Source organism: Nesoenas mayeri (assembly GCF_963082525.1).
Source record: "Nesoenas mayeri genome assembly, chromosome: 1".
NCBI classification, from domain to species: Eukaryota; Metazoa; Chordata; class Aves; order Columbiformes; family Columbidae; genus Nesoenas; species Nesoenas mayeri.
The window spans coordinates 62,604,295-62,620,978 of NC_137541.1; the positions used below are offsets into that span (position 1 = coordinate 62,604,295).

The 16,684-nt window shown below is 42.7% G+C and overlaps 1 protein-coding gene across 1 annotated transcript in view; it reads left to right on the forward strand.

Annotated features, from left to right (window-relative positions):
• The window catches only part of TBXAS1 (thromboxane A synthase 1), a 234,494-nt gene extending 220,694 nt beyond the window's left edge, over positions 1 to 13,800 (forward strand). The window contains exons 10-13 of the mRNA XM_080343746.1: positions 7,308 to 7,396; positions 9,848 to 9,985; positions 12,796 to 12,958; positions 13,651 to 13,800. Of these exons, the coding sequence (XP_080199872.1) occupies positions 7,308 to 7,396; positions 9,848 to 9,985; positions 12,796 to 12,958; positions 13,651 to 13,725 (465 nt within the window). The 3' untranslated portion in view covers positions 13,726 to 13,800. The remainder of the gene's footprint in view (positions 1 to 7,307; positions 7,397 to 9,847; positions 9,986 to 12,795; positions 12,959 to 13,650) is intronic.
• Positions 13,801 to 16,684: the final 2,884 nt, after the last annotated feature.

Consider the following 16,684-nt stretch of genomic DNA (forward strand, 5'->3'; position numbering starts at 1 on the left):
TTTAAGTATCTGCAGAAGGGCGAATTAACGAAATAATTTATTCTGTGTAAAGCTCTGCCCTCCTCATAGGTTGGAGCATGCTCTTTAGGGCATATTTGCCCAAACTGCAGGCCTGGGGCTGAGTCACCTCTCAGTCCAAAAAGGCTGCCAAGCGTATGAGGCCATAGAAATGAAGAACGACCGAAGAGGACCTCACTACGTAGCCAATATGATAGCCTCTATTTGCAACATGAAAATTCATGCTGATGCCTTTTAATATAAACATAACGTGAGGAAATGAACATTTGATTAAGCTAAACACACAGGCCTTTTATATGCAAGGCCCTAATTTAAAGCACTGTCACCTCCATAGAGAAAATACCAGCTGGAGCAGGAATGATTAAATTAAATCATCTGGCTCTTATGTGATACCACGAATGTCTGCTGAGAGGGGAAAAAAAAATCCCTTCTCTTTATTCCTGTAGATCTGCAGCAACCACCAAGGGACACTTCTATAGCAGGAAGGATTAAGTCTTGCACGAACTTCGGTGCTTAATGTGCTTTGGACTGGTGACATGCCCTTCGGACAGACCTACCCCAGTTTTATAATTCTCTTTCTCAGCCTATTGGGCCTCTGGCAGTCCTTTCTCCTGTTTAATTTCCTCCTTGCCTCCCTCCCACTGGGATCCTTCACCATTCAGCATTTCTGCCACCCAAGTAGAAATTTTGATTGTGCCAGACAAGTGTAGAAAGGGAGACTTCGAGGCTCGGTGGACTTAGGAGACAACCCGCGGGGGGAATTCCTGGAGGCTGAGTGTTTTTTTTAAGGAGACGAGAAACAGGCAGTCTATGTGCCTCTGATGGGCTTAGCCCACTACAATGCACAGCCGGGGATTATTTCACATCCACAAATAGCTGGAGCAAGGCAAGCAGTGCATGCAGGTAGGGAGCCTCTTCTGGAGAGGAGCTACCCTTCCCCACCAAACCTAAGAAAAAGAAAGAAAGACAGTATAGTGAGGGTACTTGTGTATTAGAAGCACACTGGGGGCCTGCCCCGTCCTTCATGACAGTGGAGCACCCCAGATGCCCTGTCTCACTCCCAATTATTTACTCGCTTTTCAATTCAAGGGCACCCAGTTCTCTTGGCATGAGAATTTTGGACTAGGTGGAGCTGACAAAGTTACGAAATTCAGATTGAAACAGTTTTTTTCTGTGTTCTTTTAATTTGTAGCTTGCCTCATTAAGGATTTCCGTAGTGATTTTCTTCTCTTTTTCCTGCCCTTTTTTTTTTTTCAGATCTTCTACCTGATGGCACTCATTCTGTTCATGGTGATCGCCATGTGTCAGTAGTAATGTAGGTGGAAGAGGATTTCTGACTGTTTTGGTCACAGCTTTTGTGCTTATCTGTTTGGTTTTGGGACACTGTTCAGTTCCAGGAAGTATTTTTATCTCACTGAAGTTTCCTTGTGAACAGCGATGCTACGAAGACCTTGTTTTAGCACCACGAAAGCTAGTGGAGGTAGTGCAGGTCTGTCTTCTGTCAGGAGCTAAAGTCTTTAATTCAAAAAGCAAAGTAACATTAAAGAGTCGACATTGGTGTAACGTTATACTTTCTGGCTCTTTCCCCAGCACTATTGGGTACATACTTAGAACCGCATTTGCCTCTGTGTTACACTGATACAACCCCAGGGAGCTGCATGGATTTGCACCAAAGTAACGGAGGGAATTTGGCTGCCAGGTTTGTGTGTGATGTGGTTATCAGAGTGCAACTGGTGTGCTGGCCTTTCCCACCACCTCTCAACTTGGCCCGCGAATCTGCACCTGCCTCCACCTGTGCTAATGCAACTGGTGTGGAGATGGACCAGGCAAGAGGGGAACGTGAAGGGTAGAGTCGGAGGCAGTATGAGGGTGAGCGGCAGGCGATTTGAACAAAAAGCTGTAATACTAAATTTACTTGGCATGCACAGTCTTTAGGAGGAGCCTGGAGGAGTTTGCTTGAGTTGTCTGAAAGCACTGAGTGCTCTTGCAGCTTGGGGAGTGCCTCAGTGAGCAAAGTAATGCTCCCAACCCTGGTGAGCATCCACCAAGGGTGGGAGTGAGGGCCTGCAAGCTGCATTTCCGTTTGAATGACAACCCAAGCAGATGAGAGAGGTGGCAGGTAACTGACATGGAATAAAGAAATAATGGGAAAGCTTAGGAGAACATATTTTGCGTAGCCTTTGCTTGCTTATGGGGAAAGAGGCAGGAGGGGATGGAGCTGAGGACTTGCTTTAATGTTAATTTCTGAGAGGATTTGAGAGAAGAGGTGCTAGGCCACTCAGGAAGCCTCTTGCTGCTGTGTCTTAATCAAGAAATCAGACTTGTTGTCCTATTTTTTGTTCCTGAACCACGTTCTCAATTTTATAGTCAGGAACTGAATATTTTGCTAGAAGAAACCCTTCTCCAGGCCTGTGTCACTGGAAATGGCAAACTGACACTTGGTGCCTTTAGATAGGCTCTTCTCTTTGTTAAAGCAGGGTATCTTAAAGCAACACCTTCTGCTGTGATCTGCCTGCTGGGATGAATGGGACTCAGGAGCTTCGGGGTCCTGTTTCCCCAGAGGCAAAGGCTGGTTCTGCCCAGTGCTGTGCCTCAGGGACACATCTCACTTGGCAGGTCCAGGCTGGACCACAGACCACAGAGAGAAAGGTTTTGTAATAAGAGTATCACATGAGGACTACCTTAAGCTTTTTTTTTAGTATTTGGTCCAAGTTCTGAGGATAAAACCAAGAAATTTTACTTTATCAACTTTGTCCTGATTTCACTGCCTGACATTGTAGGGAAGTTTTACTTTACTCTACTTTACAGGTGCTCCAGCATGTTGTTGTAGAAATGGTAAAACACGAGGCAAGCTTTCCTTAAGCAAGTTAAAGCCCATTGAGCCATCCCACCCCTTTTTTCAATTGATCTGCATTTCGAGTGCTGTCCTGTCTCTAACCTTTCCTTTCTTGATATGGTTGTTACCAAGGTTGTCATGGGTCAACCCTAACTTGACATAGTATTCCTGTATTTCTTCCCTCTCTCCCAGGCTGAGCATGGCACACAGGCTCTAGTTCTGTTAAGGGACAAGCTTCTAGAGGTGACCAAAGAGAGATCAAAACCCCAGGCAGACTCTTTGATCTATCAGCAACTTTTGATCCATTTGATCAAGCAACATTATCGACTTGTTTGTGAATTCTAGCTATGGCTATGGTCTGAATAGCTCTTTGGGTAATTTGGAAGGGGAGGTGGGTGAGAGTTACTGGGGAGAATGATGGCTTATTTTTGACTCACTTCTTCCTATTCTGTTGCTATCCAAAGTCTATATTGGGGGGAGAGCTGATGTGGGCTGTGTAGCTATGCACACACAGATAACTCATGGATCTGCATCTCCACTTTTGCAGATCTGCACATCTTCTTTCTGACATGGACTTCGTCACAGTCACACCTGCCCATGAGGCATTTGGTTTGGTTTGCAATTTCTAAGAAACCGCAGCTGGTTCAGTCTCAGGCCATGACTCAGCAGCGCTAGTTATGAGGAATGTGATCTCTGCAACCTTCGCTGCTTCCAGAGCAATTTCAGGTGCACGTCACACTCTGTCAGCTACACAAAATTTTCTCTGATTTTTTTCATTTCTGGCTGCTGAGCACCACTGACCATGACCAATAGGATAAGTGGAAATCTTTCATTCACTGATATGTACTTGGATTACCATTCCCAAAACAGAGGTGCTAGAGTAGGATCTGTGCCTCACTCAGCATCTACTTTGGGGAAGAGTTAGCATCTTGTCTTAAACTGCTGCTGAAGATGGGTTCATGCTGGACGTTGTATGGAAGCAACTGAGGTGCAGGCATATGTTCCCTTCTGCTGACTTGGCTGTGGTGACGGTAACCACAGCCAGCAAAGAGAAGCGAGCAACTGGGAACAGTAACATCTCAAACTGCAGCAGAAAGATTGGCCAGACCTCTCCTGTCAGCACTTGGATTCCCTTCGTGTTCATTGAGGAATTAAAAGTTAACTGAGGGTGGTGGCAAAAAATAGATTTGCCTGCCTAGAAAATGCTAAAGCCAGTATACTAAAAAGCAGAGGTGGATCTGAAGGCAGTTATCTCTCTTGGAATTCATGTGGGAATTAAACCACACATCATCCTCGTAGCACATATGCAATTTTATAATCACTGCTGGTATTTCACCTCAGGGTACTCTGTGAAGAATTAATTTCCCACCTTTTTCTAAGGAATTGAGGCCTGGGATTTGCTGTCAATCATAAAGGACAGTTTGTTGGCCAAATTAGATGCTTTCTGGACCTCAGAAGGGATTGAACATCCTGGGATGGGTGAGGATGTACCTCCACACCTCCAGAAATCAAACCAGGGAAACATGCACACAGAGAAATGCTGCAAGAAGTTAGGTGGCCATTTCACTTCCATGTCAACAGGAAAAGACACTAAAAGGCTGTGCAAAGCATACAACACACTGCCGTGCAAAGCAGTGGCTGCAAAATTAAAATATAGAATGTTTTATTACATGCACTGCGGTGCTTCCTTTTTCCCTCCACATGTCTACTTGTTACAGAAAGGAGTCTCTTTCTTAATGAAAAAACACCCAATCTTGAACAAGAGGCAATGTAGACAATTTTTTTTTGCCAGGGGTTAAAGTGTCATATTTGCACAACACCACCCCCCCATCCCAGCAAACCTTCCAGCAGTTGCAAGATATAAATAGGGACATTTAGGGAGAAAAGCATTTTTAAGTTCCTTTGAAATGTGCTTGGCTAAAGGAATATTTTTAAGAGAGGGAGTGGAAAAACAAATGGAAAATATTTTCTTTGAAAGGGGAAAAAAAAAGCAACAAACTGTCCTTCCTAAATAGAGATACTTGGCTGGTGTGTACTTTATGCAGCCCTGGGTCAGACCTTGCAAACAACTGCTAAATTAGGTCCAGCTACTTTGACGCTAAAAGCATGGCAGTGCCAATAATTAAGTTGCATCAGATGTAGGAAATGACTGATGTGTCTGCCATGCTCAAGATAGCGAAGTTCACTGTGCTGCCATTTGACTGACCCCTCTCTCTTTATATAAGCAAAAAGAATTTTATTTTAAGGAAAATCAGCTGGTTTTGTACCTTTGTTTTGTTTCCTGAACTGCTAATCCCCTGAAGGTATAGAAGGTATTTGAAAGAGCAAACCAAAGCTCCCATAATTTAGTGTTATATTATTTGTTGTTGCATGGTTTGATTTAGTGGCTACTTATTATATCAGGTTACCATATAATTATCTTAATTATTAACTCCAGAAGTAAGCAGAGGGATTATGAGAGAGACAGGAAGGCCCAGTGGAAAGAGCATGGCTCAGAGAATCGAACACATCACAGCGTGCTCGTGGCTCCTCTGCTCATTTACTCTGAGCCTGAACTCTTCCCTCAGCCAGCCTGGCCATGAAATCAGAAGGGATTGCAGAGACAGGACTCAGACGCTGACCCAGGATTCAAAGAGATGCAGGAGAGCAGTATAAAAAGGGCAGAGGGAAGTTCTGAAGAAGAGATGTAAAATTAGCAGGAAAAAAATAAAAGTTAATATACACCACAGCATGTATTTGCATCAAGGTGTGGAGCACCTGTGTGGTCATGGACAAGGGTGGTTTTGCCTTGAAGGCCTGAAATGTGAGTCTGACCACAGCTGATTTCTAGCCTCTGCTACTTATTCCCCCTGCAAAATCAGGTAGCCCTTGGATCCCTTTCTGCAAAACAAGGATGGTAATAGTCATCCTTCCATCTTTGGTTTCAGCCATTCAAATTATTGGAGCACAGCTCCTTGCACAGCCTTCAGCAATGGTTTTCATGACTTTGCTGACATTTGTGGCTTTTACTTTCCTAGCCCTTTGTCTGATAACCATCGACCAAAGCCAAAGATTTGAGTTAGTAGGCACTACTGCAATATAAAAGCAACATTGAAAGGCTGTCAGTGCAGGCTATGCTTCCTCTATTGATAATATTTGACGTATACTGACAAAATACTTCATCTATTGACAAGCTGAGTTGCATCTTCTTCCCTAAGAGAGGAGCAGACACGCTGGTTCTGCTCAGCCTGTGCAAATTTCTTTCTCTGGTTTTGCTTTTCTTTCCCGAGCCAAAAAATGGGGACAATAGAATGTATCTATTTCCTTCCTAGAAAAGATCAGTTAATGTGAAATGGTGCATGGTGGCTTAGTGCTGAATAAGTGGGATATCCTAATCCAGCAAGGTATCCTTGTTCTATTGTACGCCTTTTCTGCATACCATCTGGAGTTGTTCTCTGCTTAGTATTTTCAGTATGTACCATATGTTTTTGCATGAAAATTCAATAAAATATGCATTATACATGAAAAGTGCTGTAGTAAATAAAGGAAGGATGGAATCCAGTCCCCTTTGTGAACGACAGGGGCCCCAAATCTTCATAAAAGGTTTAGTCTAGTCTGACGTCTGTGCTTTTCTCCAATTTACTCTGTGTCAGTCTTCAGGAGAAGCTCTAATTTGAAACAAAACTCTGCTTTCCTGACGAGGTTATTAGATGTACTTTGGCTGCCCTCTGCTGAGAGCACTCAATAAGACAAGGAAAACATCCTTTTTTCCAGGGAAGGTAGCAGTGGGACAAATTGTCTGTTCGTCCATGTGCTGAGTCCTGTCACGGCTGCTGGTGGTTGACTGCGGTTTTGTGTCTCTCACAGTCTGTTTGCTGCCTGTCAGAGGGCAAAGTCTTCTGAGCTACACCCTTGTTTGGCTTTTAGTGCCCACCACTTGTTATCAAGGGCTGGCTGGTTCTGTAAACTTATGAAAATGTGGGCTCAGGCATTGCTCACCACGTAAAATTAAGCAGCATTACATAAGGGGTGGCCACAGGAGCAAATAGGCTTCTCTCCCCAGGTCCCATCGCAATCCTGCTGGGTGGGATTTGAGCTGTACGCCCTTGTCTTTGGGAAGAAATGAGGGTCCTGTGCAGATTTTCGTGCATGTATAAAACAATAGCTCTGTTATAGCTATTAATGCTCTCTTTAATACCCGGCTTTTAATACTTCCCAGCAGGTTGATTTATTATTATATCTTCAGCTGGGCTGCACACCAAAGTGTTTTGATCATGAAAGGAATGCTATACACACATTTAATTACTGCCCACATTTTCGTATAATTTTATCATTTACTGTTTTAGATGAGACATCGAGTTCTTCTACAGGAAAAATGCTCAGTAAAAAATAGATGATTTAAAAGCCAATCTGAGATGAGTTTGGCACTTAAATGTGAGAAAATGTAATTGTTCCTTTCTTCCTGCCTTTTCAGATGGTCCCTGATTACCAAAATGTACAAGAGCTCTCTTATCTGGACATGGTGATTGCAGAGACATTGCGCATGTACCCACCTGCATTCAGGTATCTTTTTTTTCCCCTTCTACAGGATTCTACAGGGTAGATCCCTAGCTGTATAAAATGGAAATCTGCTCTTGGAAGACCAATGTGCCCTTGGTCTCTGTGCCAACATCAATACTGCCTGTGCATTTGAAAGATAAAATGTGGCCTGTTGAAGGAAAACTGCATAATACTGGTAGTTCTAAAGCAGTTTTTTACAGCAGATTGGCCAAGATTTCTTCCTCACTGTTCTTCACATCCCCCAAGGTTGGAGGATAGAGCCATTTTGCAGCAAGACTGGCCTTAGAAAGCCAGACATTGCTGCTTCTGTATGCCTCGGGCTTTGGTGATACAGAGCAAGGACCTACCCCAGCCCATCGGCTGGTGTATGAGTTACCCTGTTGGACATTAAGGCCCTGATGTGAGGAAGGGCTACACATTCAGAACGCTGTATTTTACATACATGTTGAAATTAGACTCCTACTGTTTTGCACTTAGTACTGTGTTATACTAATATAGCTAAGATAATGGCTGCATCCCTTAAATTTGGAAAGTTTTGCCCCAAGTCACACAAGACTGATTTTACTAAGTTATATTGATGAACTGAAAAGAAGGGGGAAAATAATTAAAAACCTGTTTGATTGTCAAATATTCAAGTTATCATGAGAATAAATGCAAATATTAAGAATGGAACTTTTGAAGGGGTCAACTGGTTGCACTGCTTGTGAAGCCGGGGGAAAATTTCAGATTACTGGAAAGGAGCCAAAGCCAAGCTTGCAGTGAAAGCCTTTGAAAAATGCACCTCACGATTGCAAGCACCTTAAAAAAGCTTAAAATCATATTCTCTTTTACATGTTGACAAAGACCAGAAGTCAAGATGTTTCCATGGACATCTGCAGGGTTGTTCAGAGGGTGAATGTCAAAGCTACTTGCTCCTGGATGAGATGACTGGGCTTGACTATATTATAGATGGTATACAAGTGGAAATTTTTTTGCCAGTTAAAACATCAGATATCTTTGAGTTTCAGCTGAGACACTGGGAAACAATCAATGTTTGTCAGATGAGAAACAGAATTAAAATGGAGCAAAGTTGTTCTGAAGTTCAGGTTGGCATTCTTGGTTTTTATTGATCTGGCTTTTACTCTGATTGATGTGGAATGCATAGGACAGCCCAGTGCCTCAGAAAGATGCTAATTGCCTATGATAAGGATAATGCTGAGTTAGGGGAAAATTCAGTAGTAGCCAAACTTGTTATAAAATGAGTTGTTTTATTAAAAAAAACCAAAACAAAACAAAACAACAGCAAAAAACTTGCTAGCCAGAGAACTTTCTTTCCCAGAACTCACATTTCCACTGTCACCAAATTAATGTAAAGATGAGAAGGATGGCTTGTCAATGTGTTTTTTTAGCATGCCATTGTTTTGTTCCAGGTTTGGAGCTTCTGTTATTTATTTGCCTAGGAGAAAGAGAGAGATGGGTGACAGTGAGGAAAGAATGTATTCCTGTAATGATATCAGGCTGACAGCCCTGGAGCTGAAATCTTTGTTCAACTTTTTAGGTGCAGCGCAGGGAGCAGCAAAAGGAGCTCCTGCATATTGTCTTGCCCCTGTTCTCCCCACTGGTGATGGGGAAGAGATCTCAGGCTGAAATAGCACAGCACCTATCTGGCTCTGGGCTGGTTTGGGGTCTGTAGTGACTGCCCAAGCACCAAAAGGTCTAGATCAGGGTCTACCAGCCAACATGCACACCCACACACCATTTTTAACAAGGTTCACGGACCCAAGCTCAGCTCTGGCAGGCAGATTTTCTCAGCCTTCTTGTCATGATGAAGTTCCTAAGGACAGTCCTATTCTGTCACCACAGGGTGGGAGGAAACTGGAGAGTTTTGTTGCTAACGTTGTGCCTGTCTTTGATGAGTATATATGAACGGCAGTTTTCCAAGGCTTGTGAATTGGTGGTATTTTTGTAGCAGCAGCAGCAGCAGACTTAGCCCTAATATTAAAACCATCCCTTGCTAAGTTTCAGGTGCTGTCTCAATGTGAGGAAGCTTCTCAAATAAACAAACTTAAAACTATAATTTTTCCTGAAAGCAAACCAGCATACGGTTTCTGTCTGTTATTAGAGATGACTGACAAATTTTGCCTGCAGTTTTCATAAAAAATTATTCCAAGACCAACATTAGCAATAAATTGCAGTTTAACAGTTAACATTTTGGAACCGTAAGCAGTCAGAAATGCTTTGCTGTGAAAAGGGCAAAAGTAAGCCAGCTGGGTTGGAGCTGTGTACTTCTGGGTGAAGATGAGTAACATGAGAAGACACTCACATCAGCAATGGTTGCTGTATTTATCTTCTGTGAAAGTGTAACTCCCAAAATTGTGAGGTCAGTCCAGCTGAAGAGATCGACTTTTATGGTTCCCTTCTGCTGCGTTTTTACCTTTATTAATCATCTGGGATATGTGACACTTACTGTTGCAGGTTCACTCGGGAAGCAGCTAAAGACTGCGTAGTGCTGGGACAGCATATTCCAGCTGGGGCTGTCATTGAAACTGCAGTTGGACATCTCCACCACAACCCTGAGCTCTGGCCAGAGCCTGAGAAGTTTATTCCTGAGAGGTATGTGGAGCAGTGCTTTCCATTCTTAGGTCGAAGTCCTTATTTGGCCCTGTTTGGATCAAAGGTCTGCCTTAAATGCTGTTTCATGCATTAGGGTGGGCACAAGACTCCAGTCTGTCCAGCAGAGACACCAGATTCTGCTGCTTCTTCACAGACACAGTCACTCGCTCTTCACCCAAAGCAGTATTTCCACCAAGAGGAGCACAGTTTAATTTAGATCATAAAATACGTAATTTCTACCAAACTAGGCAAGTAGTGATAGTGGCGCATCCCACAGAAGGTGCAAGGACTGGTCAAGGTTGAAATGTGGCACAGGTTTTCAGATCTGTTTCCAAATCAGATGCTGCAAATAGTGTGATGTCTGGATGCAGAAATTCTGAAGTGAGATAGCTGGAGCTACCCAGGAAACTCATCCAGCTCCTGGCTGGCTTAGAGCAGACTTTTCACCTGAGATGTTTTAATGGCATGGGTGCACTGTGAATGGGGATCCTATCCCATCTTCCAAGGGAATATGCTCTCTGCCCATAAGTTAGGATCCTGAGATCTTAGCTCTGCTTGGCAAGATGAATTTTCACATGGAGCATTTATTCTCTTTTCAACTGCAGGGGGCACTGTCAAGTTGTTTTTGTGTACCCTGCCCTATCTTACAGATGCTGAGCTGCGCTTACAGGGAGGGTTTCAGCTGAGGCAGTGCTGTGTGGAAGCACAACTGAGTTTTGTTGGCAGCTATATTTTCAGCTGTTCTGTGGGCAGCTGCATTTTAAGCTACCACTGCGTTGAAAAGTCTACTAAGAGAAAAAGTGCACGCTCCATAAACACTTGGGTGTGATGCAGGCAGCCCAAAACCATCTTTGCCAGCAGGATGTGTATAGTGTAGGTGGGTTTGCCCAATGCTCCTTCTGCAGCAAATCTTGGCAGATGCTCTATCAGGCCATGAAGAAGAGCAATGCCAGGGTTAGAGAGGCCCAAAGTTTTCGCTGGGAAGGAATGTTAGCAATAACTGGAAGTCAGGGCGTGGAGTGGGGGAATGTTTAGCAATGCTTATCTAGAAATGCTGTCTTAATTGTTTATTCACCACTTTAACAGTAGTATGAAAGCACGTTACAGGGTAAAATGGATAGTGGGGGCTGCAGTCCCCTTGACTCATACACTGCTGTTTTTTATGAATCTGAGATGAATTCCCTTTTGAAATTTCCCTGAGGAATGAAGCATAATTACTAACACTCTCCCCGCCTTGTATCAGTTGGTAATGTTAGTAAGAATTACAAAATAAGAGCTTAACAAAAAAAATAAATTAATGCAGCTACAGCCTTTTTTCCCCTAATATTTCGTTTTGAAATCTGCCTCAGGAATAATACAAGGAAGACTTTAAATTTACCAGAATGATATATGGGGGTGAGCAAGGCAAGAATTGCACAGGATATGCAACAGTGCTCAGTACATGAGTTCATGTTCTTTTAGCCTCAAAGTACAGGCTTCTATAGTACCCCCTGCAGTAGTATCCCAATTTCATTTAGGATGTCTAAGCCTGGAGATGGTGTTAGGAGAAATACACAATGTTGGGTTTTTTTTTCAGACTTCAAAATAGCCTGTATTACCTCTCACCTCTGTCCACCCTGCATGAGTTCTCTGGGCCTTAGAAGTCTGAAGATCTTGCAAACTGTATCCAAACATATGAGAGATTTTCATGGATGACCCTATACATCAATGACAAAACCTTTATTCACATAGAGAACTGAAAAAGTAGTTTTGTACTACTAGAGCAGCTGTGAATACCTTATGACATGGGAGGACTATGTAGATTTCCATGGTAATGACGCTGCTGTGAAGGTTCCCTTATTTTAAGGAACCATTTGGATCAGTGACTCAGCACAGGCCAGGGTGAGCCTCACCTTGCTGATTATGCATTTGCCCTAATTACTTGTAATTAATTGGCCCTAATAAGTTGTAGTGACTCATGCTCTGTACTCTTGTCTGTCCAATACACATCCATCTTTGCAGATGTTGGCAAGGAGATTTTACTTCTTTTTCCTTTTGTACTGCTGTTCAAATAGGAATTTTGTTTCCTTCCTTGTGAGGAAAAAAAAAAAAAAAGCAGCCTTATTTTTAGCAGGTTGAGCAAGTATTTTAAAGCTAGTTAGTTGATGCAGGTCTGCGTACAGATTGCCACATTCATCAGTCTCTCCAATTGGAATGAGGTACTTCAGCCCTAAGAACAGAAATCTCTGCAGTTTCAATGTTTCCCAACTGGGAACCTGCTCACTTTGGGCTAAAAACAGGAAGATTGGCTGTCCTGAATTTTAACAGTTCTCTTCCACAGCCTGTCCAATCCCACGAGATTTAATCTCCCCTCATAAACTTCCAAGAGAAATTCCCGTTGTTCTGCTTCTGTGGTGCAAGGCAGGGAAGCTCTTCTGCCAATTCTGGTTAGTTCACACTGTAGCCCATTAGTTTTCTCTGAGCTGTAATCCCTCCCTCATTCATCCAAATGTCTACACAGCTAGCGTGTCTGTACCTGAAGTTATCGTTCTTCTGAGCATGGTCTTTGAACAAAAGCAATTCATTAAAGAGAGGTTGGAAGTAATACTAATGTCTGCCTCTCCTCTCCTGGAATCACTAGCTGATGGTCATAAGTTAATTATCTGTTTACTTAAGGGTGTCATCCCCATCAGGACATAATCTGTCAGTAGTCCCTTTGACCTGTTTGTTAAGACCAATTGAAATAACCACCCTTTGAGATCTAAATGAGAAACATGGAATCAGGAGCAAAAAGCATTTCTTGAACCAGTTTTCATCTCCGCACCTTCTAGGTTTACAGAGGAGGCCAAGAAGGAACGACATCCCTTTGCATACCTGCCCTTCGGGGCAGGACCCCGTGGCTGCATTGGCATGAAGATGGGTTTGCTGGAAACAAAGATGACTCTGCTGAGGATTTTGCAGAAGTTTCGATTTAAGACCTGCCCAGAGACGGAGGTTTGTACATGCAGATGCTTGAAGGCCACACTTGTTAACTTCATTGAGTTGACGCTGTATCCTAGATAGGACAGCTTACTTGTCTTTGTGACTTTTTCTTCATTTGAGAAAATTGCTAGGGCCACTTCCATAATAAGGAGCAATAAGAGGCCTGGACTACATGTTTTAATCAAAATGTGATACCACTTTTATGATTTTTTTTTCGAACAAAACAAACAGTTACAGACCCCTGTCTGGAGAGCAGTGTAGCAACACCTCAGTCAAAATATCTCAATTTATACAGGGTAATAATGGGTGTATAACTTCCATGGGATCTCAGTACTTTACTATGTGCCTATTGGTATATACAGGGTGTTTCAAAATGATGAACCCAATTTGAAATCACTGTATTTCTGAAATAGGGTCCATCTTTTTGAAACATCCTGTATATTGCACCTGGCACTTATTTGGCAGCTCTGGAGTTTACAGAGATAATTTCTTCCTGTTCAGATCTACAATATACCTGGGCAGGCACTGCCTCAGCCTCTGGCTGTAAATTCTATTTAATATTATACTACCACAGCTGACTGTAAAACAAGTACTTTACAGCTTCCACAGTAATCCTGGTGTGAATTGGTCCCCAGCAAAAATGTCTGTCTGTACGTGGGGGTAGTATACACACAAATACATATAACTGCTCTTTTTTCTTTCAGATTCCTTTGCAGCTGAAATCAAAAGCCACACTTGGACCAAAAAATGGAGTCTACATTATGCTAGAATCTCGCTAAAAGAAAATGTACATCCTGAAACTTCCTGAGATGGGACCCCTTCTTCAATGACTCACTTGGTATAATATTTTTCAAAACCCCAAAGACAGGTAGGAGCCTAAGTCCCACTGATGGTAAGCAGGTGCTGTCTCACCTCCTGTGGGAGATCCTCCAGTCACTTCTTAAAATGAGATATGGGCTCCGCAGTCATTTGGTGGTTTTGATGTTGCTGTGAATAGTATTTGTAAAGAAGCGTCCCGCTTTCACTTGCTTTTCTACATTGCATTTGCTTACACTCATCTTTGAGAATGCTTTTTCATGTTTATGTTCAATGAATGGAGCAGATGTTAAGTGTACACTAAATTCACAGTAGATTTTGATTACAATTCATTATCTTATTCATCCTTCTCATGCTTCTAAGTCCCTACTCTAGAAAAAGCCCAGGAGGCACCACAGCTACAGCAGAAGACCTGTGATCCAGTATTAGTATGTTGGGTTTTATCCTGAACTCTGCTAAAAATCAAAGCAGAGGCTCCTGCACAATGCTTAATCTATCCCAGTGTCTTTCTCAAAGTGGAAGGAGCTGCACCTTCTTCAGGCTTTTGAAGTTATTTGAAATACACTTAGATTAACAGTTTCACTTGGCACATTGCATTGCCTTGATTGAAGAGGAATGAAGAGTTCCCCTGTTTACTAGCTAAGTTCCAGTAGCTAAGACCAAAGAAATGAGGTGGCATCCATTTTGCTGGTTACTGAACTGTTTTGGAAAGGTGAAGGAAAAGAAGATATACAAATTAAATGAAAGCAGGAAGACTGGAGGAAATTTAAGGGTATTCAGAAGGTGTTATTACAACATCTGCTTCACTGTTCTGAGGCTTTTCCTTTCCACATGTTGTAGCTGATACTATCCTTGTTCGGCTCATTGACCCACAGAAGTTAAGAGCACTGCATGCACCAAAGCCAATGGCAATGACCAGAATCATCAGTCCCAGCAGCTCTCTTGATTCCTTGTGTGTCCTCAGAACAGGTCATATCCCAAGTGCCTCACTCTGCTCAGGAGGGAACTTGTCTGGTTGCCCACTACAGCAGCACCATGGGTCCATTCAAGCTGTATGGCTGTGTACATCCATCGTCACAGCCAAAGAGGCAGTACACTCCCATGCTTCACATTCCCTCCATGGTCTTTCCTACTGTGCTACAAAGCCCTTTAATCACCACACAGCTAGTGGACCATCACACAACAATGATTGACCTAAAAAAAGAACCAACCAACACATTTTCTTCAGTGGGTACCACAAACTGGTTGGCTGTATAACAAAACTGTAAGAGGAGATGATAGTCTCAGGGTCCTTTGATTTTTATTTTTTTTAATTATTTTTTCTTTGTAAATCGCAAAAATTCTTGTGGCATCATAAGAATAAGGAAGCACCTTTCAGTTCTTTGCAGATGTGGTCTGCTGACATACTCTGAGGTTTCCTTAGGTTGGTGACATTATGCACAGAGAAGTATCATGGCAGGTGGAGGAAGACATTGACTGCTCAGCGTCACTGCAGGGATTGCTGGAAGGAGCCATCTCCTCACTGATCCTCAGCTAGTTCCCTAGTTTCTCTCCAGCAAGCACCTTTTGCTGCTTTCTTCCCACATCCTGATTGAACACTGATCAATTTATTGTATCTTGCTCCTGGAAGATTTTGTCTCTTTCATGGGACTTTTTTTTTAACAGAACCAAACAGGTAGGAGTGGTGAAGTACTGACCTGGCAGTCTTGGAATTGTTCTTGTTTCCTTGGAGCATCGCTGGCACGCTACTAAGTGCCCTCTTACAGACACACCTTATATGAATTACCGATGGAGTGATTGTTATTTGAAAAGCAATATACTGTATATACTCTGATTTCTACACATTATTCATCATTTTTCCCTCATGAAAATAGCATGCTGGCAGCTGATTTACTGTAGAGCTTATATATAAACTAGCAAAAAGTTGGATGGGCCTTACCTAAAAATGTCCTACCTACCTGAACAAGCAGGAAGCTCATTCCAGTCTGAAGTCAGCTGTCAAAGGCTTGTTTGTTTCTTCAATTTTTAAAAAATCTTTTTCTTCTTTACATGACTTAACAGGACATTGCATGCTTCATTTTTGAACAAATGCTCCAAACCTAAATCAAGCTTATGTCTTTCTTCAATACACTTTTGTATTGACTGTTCATCTGAATGCTGTTTGTATCCTCACTAAAGTGTAGAGCAGTTGAACAACTCATATTTTTGTGCCTGAACTGAGCACTATCATCTTGAATCCTGCTGACTCCACTGGAAAAAAACCAAACAGTACCGCACTGGCTGCAACTGTCCATCACATTTTACAGGCCTGGAAACTGCACCTAGAGTCTTTCCCAGCCACTTCAGAGTTGAACAGACAGTAAGTGCAAGTAAGCTCACTTGAGTCTGAACTAAGGTTTTCTCAAGTGTCCTGCGAATTTTTCTGGTTAGGAAGCATTACGTATTTTCACCTGTCAGTTTGCAGTGGTATGGAACAGAGGAAATATTTTTGCAAGTGTGGGCCAAGCCAGATTCCTAGAAGCACATCATACCGTGTTCTACAGGCAGACCTAGAGAGACAGCTAGAGAATTAAGAAAGACAGAGAAAAGGCTGCCAACTTTCCAGTACTAAAGGAAGAGCCCCAAGCCATTTCTTCTTTTTAAACAACAGCTGCTGATACAGGCACCAGACACCGCACATTTTACCAGGGTATTTAACGATGCTGGGCCTCACCCTGGCTGCGTGGCCTCAGCAACATACCTAAAGAGTGAGCTGTATTGAGGGACCCGTGCTGCTCTAGCCCCCTGGAAGGACACGTTTGCAAAAAATGAGACACAGGACTGACAGCAGCTCTGCAAAACACAAACTGGTAATATCCTATTAATCACAGTGTGTCTGTGTACCCATATAACATGGTTTCAAACTGATCCTGAACAAAGTTG